This window comes from Lutra lutra, chromosome 17 (assembly GCF_902655055.1).
Source record: "Lutra lutra chromosome 17, mLutLut1.2, whole genome shotgun sequence".
NCBI classification, from domain to species: Eukaryota; Metazoa; Chordata; class Mammalia; order Carnivora; family Mustelidae; genus Lutra; species Lutra lutra.
In genome coordinates, this window is record NC_062294.1 from 42,739,128 (window position 1) to 42,749,454 (window position 10,327).

General features: G+C 51.9%; 1 protein-coding gene across 2 annotated transcripts; it reads right to left on the minus strand.

The window, feature by feature from the left end:
- Positions 1-688: 688 nt before the first annotated feature.
- On the minus strand, positions 689-9,337 carry LOC125089788 (zinc finger protein 792-like). Of its 2 annotated transcripts, XM_047712230.1 has the most exons (4): positions 8,985-9,337; positions 6,161-6,287; positions 5,565-5,687; positions 689-4,933 (listed from the first exon to the last, which is right to left on the minus strand). In XM_047712230.1, the coding sequence occupies exons 1-4, from the start codon at positions 9,075-9,077 to the stop codon at positions 3,426-3,428; spliced, it is 1,851 nt and encodes a 616-aa protein (XP_047568186.1). In that variant the 5' UTR covers positions 9,078-9,337; the 3' UTR covers positions 689-3,425. The 2 variants fall into 2 exon arrangements, with proteins under 2 accessions (XP_047568186.1, XP_047568187.1); XM_047712231.1 differs by lacking the exons at positions 6,161-6,287; positions 8,985-9,337 and adding an exon at positions 5,320-5,371 and having other exon boundaries at positions 5,565-5,642.
- Positions 9,338-10,327: the final 990 nt, after the last annotated feature.

A 10,327-nucleotide genomic window follows, 5' to 3' on the forward strand; every position in this document is an offset into this window, starting at 1 on the left:
ATACAAGTGGAGACATTACTACCAATTCTACAGAAATAAAAAGGATTATGAGAGTACTTCGAACAATCGTACACACACATGAAAAAATGGAACCTAGATGAAATAGACAATCCTTAGAAACACAAATCCTATCAATACTGAACCATGAAGAGAATATCTGAATAAACTTATAATTAGTGGGGCACCTGGGTGGCTCAGTGGGTTGGGCCGCTGACTTTGGCTCGGGTCGTGGTCTCGGGGTCCTGGGATCGAGCCCCGCGTTGGGCTCTCTGCTCAGCGGGGAGCCTGCTACCCACCTTTCTCTGTCTGCCTCTCTGCCTACTTGTGACTTGTCTGTCAAATAAATAAATAAAACCTTTAAAACAAACAAACAAACAAACAAAACTTATAATAAGTAAGTATAATGAATAAACAACCAAAAACTTCCCCAAACAAAGCTCTGGACCCAGTGACTTCATTGGGGAATTATACACATTAAAGAAATAGCACTATTTGTTAGGATTTTCCAAAAACTTGAAAGAGAAGAGAATAATTCCTAATTCATTTGCCCTGATACCAAAGCCAGAAAATGATACACAAGGAGAGTACAGAACAATAACTTATGAACATTAGTACAAATATCTTCAACAAAATACTAGCAAACAAAATAATAGCGAACAGAATTTAGCAGCATACTGAAAGGATTATATACCATATTTAAGCAGGATTTATTCTTGGAATGCAAGGAAGTTTCAACATATGAAAATCAGTGTAATACACATTAATGGAAGGAAAAACCATAGGACCCTATCAACTAATGCAAAAAAAGCATTTGACAAATCCAACATCCTTTCATGATAAAAACACTCAATAAGCTAGGACAGAAGGAAACTATGTCTATCAGGACAGATACTATTCAAGCATTTAAAACAATTTTTTTAAAGATAAAACAAGCATCGCTGAGGATGTGGAAAAATCAGAACCCATGTATACCACGGGTAGGAATATAAAATGATAGAGCAACTGTGGAAAACAGTATGGAGGTTCCTCAAAAAATTAAAAATATAATTACCATATGAGCCAGAAATTCCACTTCCAGATATATCTATAAAGAAAGCGAGGGGGTGCCTGGGTGGCTCAGTTGGTTAACTGTCTGCCTTCAGCTCAGGTCATGATCCCAGAACCCAGGACAGAGACCCACACTGGGCTCCCTGCTCAGCAGGGAGTCGGCTTCTCCCACTGCCCCTCACCCTACTCCTGTCTCTCTCTCCTGTTTGCTCGCTCTCAAATAAATACAACTTTAAAAAATAAAACAACAATAGAAGGCAAGGTCTCAAAGAGGTATTTGTACACCCATGTTCATAGCTGTATGGTTCACAACAGCTAAAAGGTGGAAGTAAACCAAATAACCATTGACAGATGAGTGAATAAGCAAAATATGGCACAGAAATACAATGGCATTTTATTCAGCCTTAAAAAGAAAGGAAATTCTGACACATGGCATAGAACAGGATGAACCTTGAGGACATTACGCTAAGTGAAATAAACCAGCCACAAAAAGACAAATACTAGATGACTCTTCATAGGAGGTACCTGAAGTAGTCAAGTTCAGAAAGACAGAAAGTAGAAGGGCAGTTTCCAGGGGCTTGGCAGGGGGGAGAGACTTTGAAGTTATTATTTAATGGCTACAGACTTTTGGTTTTGCAAGATGAAAAGAGCTCGGGATGTGAATGGTGGTGATGGCTGTACAAAATGAATGTACTTAATACTCCTGAACTATGCACTTAGAGATGGTCTGGATGGTAAATTTTATGTTATGTGTATTTTACCAGAGATTTTTTAATTTAAAAAATAAAGCATAAAAAATTGTGATGGATTCACTCGAGAGCACTACGCAACAGCAAAAAGAATGACCTATTAATACATACAGCATGGATAATTCTCCAGATGATTACGTTGTGAAAGAAAAATAGACCAAAAATAAGGAAACAATGGTTTACTGGGAAGGCAAGGAGGGATAGTAAAGGGCATGAGGTAGCTTTCTGGGTGATAGATAGGTCCATTGTCATGGCTCTGTGTTGGTTCCCTGAGTGTAAACATATTGAAAAACTTCTTAAACTGTGCAACATCAAATAGATACGACTGTTGCATGACAAATGTATCTCAACAAAGCACTTAAAGAAATTGTTGCACATAAAAATCTGATCTCCCGTTCATGTCAGAAATTAGAGGATTTGGCAATCCTACATTGACTCTCTCTCTCTCTCATGCCTTGGCAGCAAAAATGGATATGTGACAAATGCTACACCCCTGGAGTACAGGATCTGCCTTCTCTCAGCCCCATTCTCCCGCCAAAGCAGCAACAGCTGTGGCACGAAAAGTGCAGGGAGCCTTGGTACCCACAAAACCTTTAGATATTTGCTCTGTCAGTGACCTAAGTCATAGGACAGAGGTCTGGAGGTCCTGAGAATTTCTGCGAAGCCTGAATCCTGCACAGTGACATTCAAAGGAACATTTGTGGATGTACTTTTAGAACAGGTACATTCCCTTTAGCTTGCTAGTCTCACACCCAATGTTTCCATACAAATTATGGTCTCAATTGGGCCAGTAAACCTAACAGGACACCTGAATACCAGATGGTAAACGTCAAGGCAAATGGCTCCTTGGCAAGTGTCAGGTAAAGTGTCTACTTAACAGTGCTAGGGAACTTGTGGCATCCCGTGGAAACATGGGGCCCTATTCATGCCGCTCCCAGATGCAGAGGAGGTTGTCACAACTGCCCCGTCCTCAGGGTCATCTCTGGCTCACAAAAATTCATGCCACTCAGATCCCAACATTAGGCCCACAAAGTCCTACCATCTTTCCCAGGAGACCTTGAGTAGCAACACAAAGGAGGCCAAATCTGGACCGAGAGCTATTCTCCACCATCCTGCTCTTTCTCCGAGGCAAAACACTTAGAAACCCTTTTCGTTTGGTAGACCTCAACTGCGTTCTCAACCCACTTCACAGTGATCAAAACACATTGGATTAAAGGTGGCTTGATCATTAAGGCAATGTAAAGTAGGTGCTTGTTGGGATGGGTAATGTGGAGTCTGGATAAATCCATCATGAGCATCGTATGAGATCAGCCATGTCTTTGAAAGAAGGGAAACCTTCTCTGCAAGCCGCCTGCAGAACCCAGCTCAGGTCTTCACAGTCAAAGATATGGGTCATGTCCATAGCTACGCTGGTCACAGAGGGAAGGAATGACATCTTCCTTGGCCTCAGGCTACTCAGGATTCCCTCTAAGAAAAGGAAGAGGTCCGAACACAGGGACTGGCTGACACATATTCTTGGAGACCTGCCAGAGCTCGATGGCTTCTACCTCAGACACTCGCAGTGGCAAAGCTCTGGTAGAGTCCATGGTGAGAAAAATGCTGCTTTGTTCCAGAAAGCTTCCAGCAGAACTAGCATTCATAGGGACTCTGCCCATTGTGGACATTGGGATGAACAAGGTTCACCCTCTGGCTGGTGGCCCCCTCATAAAGACTGTTCTCAGAGCTTATCACCTGTGCACATCGTTGTGCTGGAGGAGGGTGCACATTCTCTGCACTCCTTTCTCTCGTGTGAATTTTCTGGTGCCGGACGAGGGTAGCCCTCTTGCTGAAGGTTTTCCCACATTCAAGGCACTCATAAGGCCGCTCACCGGTGTGAAGTCTCCGATGGCTATGGAGGCTGGAGCTGTGCTTAAAGAATTTCCCACATTCGGGGCACTGATAAGGCCGTTCCCCTGTGTGAAGTCTCCGATGGCTATGGAGGGTGGAGCTCTGGCTGAACAATTTCCCACATTCGATGCACTCATAAGGCCGCTCCCCAGTGTGGACTCTCTGATGCTTCATGAGGTCAGAGCACCAGATGAAGGCTCTCCCACATTCGCTACACCTGTAAGGCCGTTCACCAGTGTGGATGATATGATGTTGGATGAGACTGGAGATGCGGCTGAAGAATTTCCCACATTCATTGCACTTATAAGGTCTTTCTCCAGTGTGAACCCTCCAGTGCTTAATGAGGCTGGAGTTGCAGGTGAAACACTTCCCACACTCTCTGCACTTATGAGCGCTTCTGCCTGTATGGACCTTCTTATGATGAATGAGGTTGGAGCGCTGGCTGAAGAACTTGCCACACTCACTGCACTCATAAGGCTTCTCTCCAGTGTGCACCCTCTTATGCTGAATGAGGTTGGAGCTTTGGCTAAAGAATTTCCCACATTCGCTGCACACATAAGGGCTTTCCCCAGTGTGAACTCTCTGATGTCTCATGAGACTAGAGTGTCGGCTGAAGAACTTCCCACATTCGCAGCACTCATAAGGCTTTCCTCTGTTGTGATCTCTCTGGTGCTGAGAGAGACCGGACACGTGGCTAAAGAATATCCCACATTTGTTGCACTCAAAAGGCCTTTCCCCCGTGTGGGTTCTCTGGTGCCGAACAGGTGCGGGTTTGTCAGGGAAAGCGTTCCCAAATTCACCGCACTTGTTATGACTTGGCAGGCCAGTGCTCTGGGGAGGCTCCTCCACTCTGTGAACGACCTGTCGCTGGAGAAAGCCAGATGTGGCCATACCGCCCCCGAAGTCCTTCTCATCCTCCCTGACTGTGAGAGGCTCCTTTGATGTGTCATCTCTGCAGCTCTTCACAAGGGAGGCCCTATCCTCATCCCTTCTGACAGGCTTGTCTATGTTCTGCTGCTGCTGAAGGTTTGCACTGGACTCTGACCCTTTCCCAGATGCCTCACACGCATCTGGTTTCTGCCTGGGATGTGTTGCCTGGTGTTCGGTCAGGTGCAAAACATCTTTCAAGTGCAGGCCACGTGTGTCATGGGAGTCGTCCTTCTGGTTACACAGAGCCGCCTTGAGCTTCCCCTCCTGTGACACTCCTTCTGCAGACACACTACACTCACCCTCCACTCCACAGCCAAAACCTAAAAGCAGAGAAATGCTGGTGAAGCAGGATCCCTGAGGGAAGGAAGCAGCCCATGACAAATCATGCCTGACCCTGGCATGAGTCCTTGGGACTGATGGCAGGAGGAGGAGCCTGACGTCGGGGTACGGAATGGTCTGCCACAGTACCGTGCCTGGCAGGGTCACAAACCAGGGGAGGCCTTGCCAGGCCTAAGGACACAAGGATGGGGCTCAATCTTGGGCCGGAAGGCGGGGTTCTCCAACTCCCTCCTTTCTAAAGGCTTTCTGACAGGGCCTTGGCCGCTGCTAACACACGAGCCCCAGGCAGAACAGAGTGTCCAGGTCCAAGAAAGTCTGCCTGCAACTGAGCAGCTGTTGTTTACAGACTATGAAAGGGAATACGCACCTATCATGACATAGTGAGTGTAGGTCCACGCTGGAGACAGTCTCAGAGGGAGCTGTGTAAAGAGTGAGCCAGGGGACGCAAGTCAGAGCAGAAACAAGTGGGCCATGTGTCAAGAGCAGGAAAGGAAAGGTAGAAGAGAGATGTGGACAATGGCTTCGGCACCAAAACAATGATGAGCCTGAGGAAACACTGTAGGTGGGATCTGAAGACAGCAGTGACATCACCTGCCCCCCAAACCCACTCACCGGAGACAAGTCCACTGTATGCCCCTCTTGCCATGGCTGACGTCATGTCCACCCTGTCAGGCACCCACGGCTCTGCCCCCATCTGCAGCTGGGCAACTATGTGAGACCTGAAAGACGTCAGACCTGAGGAAAGACAGGGTTGGTAAGTGGACAGCAGCTGGCCAGGTGACCCACCTGATGACAGACCACAGGAAAGAAAGTGAAAGAGTACAACAGGAACACACAAGAGAGGTACGGCAGGAACATCCCAGTGGTCACGGCAAGCGGGAACCGCATCAGGGTTGTGGCGGTCAGGCCCCAGGAAACGTTAGCTAGAGGACGCGATCACCCAGGCAGGGAGTGGCCGAGCAGCCGGGATCCGCTGGGCCACCCGCAGGACTCCTCATTCACGGCCCCTCCCCACAATGCTTTGCGGCAGCAGGTACTGGTGCTGCTCCGGGAGGGGCTGGGACACTGCGCTGGGCCTGGGCCTGGAACCTGCAGCGCATATCCTGGGAGAGTGGGGAAGGAAGCGGTGCCAGTAGGGCTGGCCAAGTGAAAGAAAAGGGGACAGGCGGAAACGAGCTCAGGACACCCAGTGGGGGTGAAGTCCTTACCCAGCGAGGCTATGAGGGCAAAGTTCTCCAGCATCACATCGCAGTACAGAAGCCTCTGAGCCTCATCAAGGAGCCCCCACTCCTCCTGGGAGAAGTCAATGGTCACGTCCTCAAAGGTCACACAGCCCTGCCATAATGGGGACAGTTCATTCCAGGATCAGCTTCTCTCCTCAGGCACTCCCATCTGTCCCCTGTTCCCCTTCCTCCCCAGCTTCCCAACTCAGAGGAGATCTCAGGCCCTGGGTCCACTGGTGTTTGCTCTTTTCTATGCCTCACCTGACCTCTGTGTCAGTCCACGGCATCAGCGGGCAGCGGGGCAGAGAGACACCAGGGCCCAACGCCCTCCTCTGTGGGCCCCTCCCATGTCACCAACATTATCCTTCCCATATACAAACATGGACTCAATCTTCTCCCTTAATGGCCAGTACCAAGGCCCTGGGGCCAACAGCTCACACTCAATCCTTATATGCGTATCACTTCTTGGACTGCACCTTCCTCAGACTCCGGACCTCACCATTGCATCCCCATTGTCACTGTACCTTCTCCCCATCCCTGCCCACATCACAGCATTGCTACAGACCCTCACATGTCATCACTCTGCACACGACAACCAGAACGTTCTTAGCAAACACAACCATGATCCCATCCAGACCCTTGGATGGCTCCCACTGCCAACAGCAACTCCCGCCCATGATTTGAAGGGCTCCCTGCCCAGCATTTTCCTAGCTTCAGCCTGAGTCTCGCAGAGCCACACAGACACCAGATACCCTTGGGCCTCTTCCTCTTCTATGCTGCACATGGGTTCTCCGATCCCCACCCTCAGGGTCACCCACTCCCTGCTGACCCCATTTGCCACTGAGTTAATTTCCCAGCCCAAATGAAAACCCCCAGGCCCTATCAAGGGGTACCACAGGGCCTGCTGAGAATGTAGAGCGGTGAACCAGCACCAGCCCAGGGCTCGCTGTAATACTACCTTCATTACAACTGAGCCTACCCACCCCTCCCATATCTACACCACCTGCCAGACCCCCTTGCCCGCCCCCCACACCCGGACAACTACTCCTCCATGTCTTTCTCCATGACACCCAACAAGCCAACCACGGTGTCCCAGCAAGAGACCCCGTTCTCAGATCAGAGGCCCCGCCTTCCTCTTTCCCTCTAACACCACTGCCCACCATGACCTGAAGGTTCACCCTCTTTTTTTTTCTTTTTTAAAGATTTTATTTATTTATTTGACAGACAGAGATTACAAGTAGGCAGAGAGGGAGGCAGAGAGAGAGAGTGAGGAGGAAGCAGGCTCCCTGCTGAGCAGAGAGCCCCATGCGGGGCTCGATCCCAGGACCCTGGGATCATGACCTGAGCCAAAGGCAGAGGCTTTAACCCACTGAGCCACCCAGGCGCCCTGAAGATTCACCCTCTTGAACTGGACACACAACCGCACTCTTGTCCATGCACCAGATACCACATTTTAGTTATTTTAACTGTGGAAAGACTAACCAAGTAAGAAGAGCAAAGGCTATTGATACTGAGCTTGCGACAGGAAGGGAGAGAGTCCCTGTCGCTCACGTTTTGGCAGACTCAAAGGCAGGCAGAGGAGTGGGAAAGCTTTAGCGGGAAAGGGAAGGCTTCAGATGTGCCCTGACTGGGGGCCTGCTGGCCAGGAGAGGCTGTAAGCAATCTAACTAGATGCGGGGCATCCTATGTGACTGGTTAGGCGTGCGTGTTTGGTTTTCTCTCCTTGGTCCCAGACTGGAAGTAGGAACAAAAATTAGAGAAGCTGGCAGTTACTAATCCCACCCCGGTCGTGTGGGGCGGGTTGTTACAGAAGGTACCGTTTCTGGATTGTCACTAGAGATAGCAATCTTGCTTCCTGCGAGTCTAATTTAAGCGGGCTAGAGTCCTGGGTTGTTTGTTGTAGATAAAGAGGTTGGTTTCCTGGGCAGGTCCCTGCAGGTTGTGGGTAAGAATTCTATTTTTATATATGGTCTGGCCTTTGTCCCTTTGTGTACTAGGCCTCTCCTGACCTGGAACTATACCACCCTCACACACCAGATCCGGTGTCTAGCTGCCCACTCGGCTCCATTCTGGGGTCTCTGGGACATCAGAGCTCAGCAGGGCCAAAACCTCACTTCTGTTCTTATATTGAAAATTCCTTCTAGAAACAACTTCCCCATCTCAGTTGATGGCGCATCCATCCTTCCAGCTGCTGCAGCCAAAAACCATCCCTTCTCTTTTTCACTTTCCACATCGGAAAATCTGGTCGGCCTGACTTAAAAGAGGGATCCAGAATCCAATCAATCACTTCTGCCTCCAGCCACCTGCACTACTCAACTGAGCTACTCCGATTACGCGCTCCTTGCCCTCCCTGTCTCCACCCTATCCCCAAGTCCGGTTTCCACTCTGCGTCCACAGGGAGCCCGTCAAGACCCAAGTCAGATCACCTCCCTCTTCTACTCGAAACCGTCTATGGCTCCCAACACCCTCAGGACAGCTCTTCAGCCCGCCATTCCGGGCCTCACCGTCTCCCACCTGCTCTCCAAATACTCAGCTCAATCTCACCGCCAAGCTTTTGCGCACGCCGATGCCTGTGTCTAGGAAACCTCTCCTCGCCTCCTGCCACTAGATTTCGGAAATGCGAAGCGCTCTGCTGGTACCACCTCCGGCCTGGATCCAGCACCCCAGGCTGGGCGTAGCTCCCCTCCAGCGCCCCCAGACTCAAAAGCCGAGGAGAAATGGGAGAGGATAGAGACAGACAAGGCCACCTCCGCGGTCCGGGCGCCAGGCACAAGGGCGTGGGGGTCGCGGCGGCTACCTGTGCACTCACCTGTGCCGGGGCCCTGAGCGCCGCCGCCACCACCATCGCTGCCCCGGCTCGCAGCGGAGCCGCTGGAGACGGGTCAGCGCCCAATGCCGCCATCCGTGCCCGGGCTCGCAGCGGAGTCGGCGGAGACCGGTCAGCTTCGCCTGACCCGGGGCACGGCGGGCCTGGGCTCCCGGCTGATGCCGGCGTGCGACGCGAGGCGCGGGCGGAACTAGCGGACGCGAGTCCCTGGGCGCCGGGTGGAGCAGGGGCCCAGCCCCCCGGTCTCGGCTCCCTAGCTCCGAAAAGGCCGGGTAACGTGGGCGCTCGACTCCCCGCCCGGGCCAGGCTGGCTGGCCTGGAACGCAGGAAGTTCCAGCCCGGACCGGCGCAGAACCACCCGCCAGTCATTGGCACTGCGCCAGGAGCGGATTCTAGGTTTAGTCTCCTCGGACCGCGTTTCCGGTCCCGCCCCCTGCCGTGCTGGTGCGCGGTGCAAGGTGGGGTACGGGGGGGCGGTGCTTATTGGGGGGGTGCTGGGGGCAGTACTGGGAGGCGGTGCTGGGTGGCGGTGCTGGGAGGTTGCCGGGTGGTGGTGCGGTGGTGGGGGAGGTGCTCAGTGAGCGGTTCTGGGGGGCGTCGGGGTTAAGTAGTTGTGCTGGGAGCGGGGGGCGATGCTGGGAGGGCGGTGCGAGGGGACAGTTCTAGGAGGTGGTGCTGGGACGGCGGCGCTGGGTAGTGATGCGTCTGGGGGAGGGTCCTGGGCGGGGGCAGTGGGTGATGGTGCGGGCGGGGTGACGGGAGGTGGTTCCGGGAACGCGGAGCTGGGAGGGCGGTGCGAGGGGGCAGTGCTGGGTTGTGGTGCGGGAGGTTTGGGAGCGGTGGAGTGGAGTGGTAGTGCGGAGGTGGCTGTGTTGGGGACGGTGCGAGTGGGCGGTGCTTGGAAAGCCGCGCCCCCTCGGCGCGGTGTTAGGTGGGAGAAGTTAGCGCGGAGGGGAGGTGTGTGCGTAGGTTTCCTGCTTCTCCCTGGTTCCTGCAGGTTCTCCAATGTTGGGGGGGTCCCGCAGCTTTATCTTCTTCACTGGCCGTCCCCAGACTGCTCTGTCTGGAGCCAAGTCCCAGTCGCCCTTAGGGGACTCTGACGGGAGACCAATTTGTGCGTGGGTGCAGGTGAGTCCTGCACCTTTTGAGGGTCCGTGATCAAAGGAGTGACACTGATACAAATTGAAGGTCAAACAAAGCTTTCTTTTGCGCCAGCACCGAGGATGAAACGGACGGGCTGGGGTATCTCTTACAGAGAGAGCAACCACCTGCACGCTCACAGACTAGCTTTTTTTTTTTTTTTTAAGATTTTATTTATTTATTTG

Coding starts and splice junctions, on each gene's coding strand:
- LOC125089788 (XM_047712230.1), bottom strand. CDS start 9,077: ATGGCGGCATTGGGCGCTGACCCGTCTCCAGCGGCTCCGCTGCGAGCC. Junction 6,288..8,984: donor CGCTCAGGGCCCCGGCACAG/GTGAGTGCACAG, acceptor CCATTATGGCAG/GGCTGTGTGACCTTTGAGGA. Junction 5,688..6,160: donor TGCCCTCATAGCCTCGCTGG/GTAAGGACTTCA, acceptor GTCTTTCCTCAG/GTCTGACGTCTTTCAGGTCT.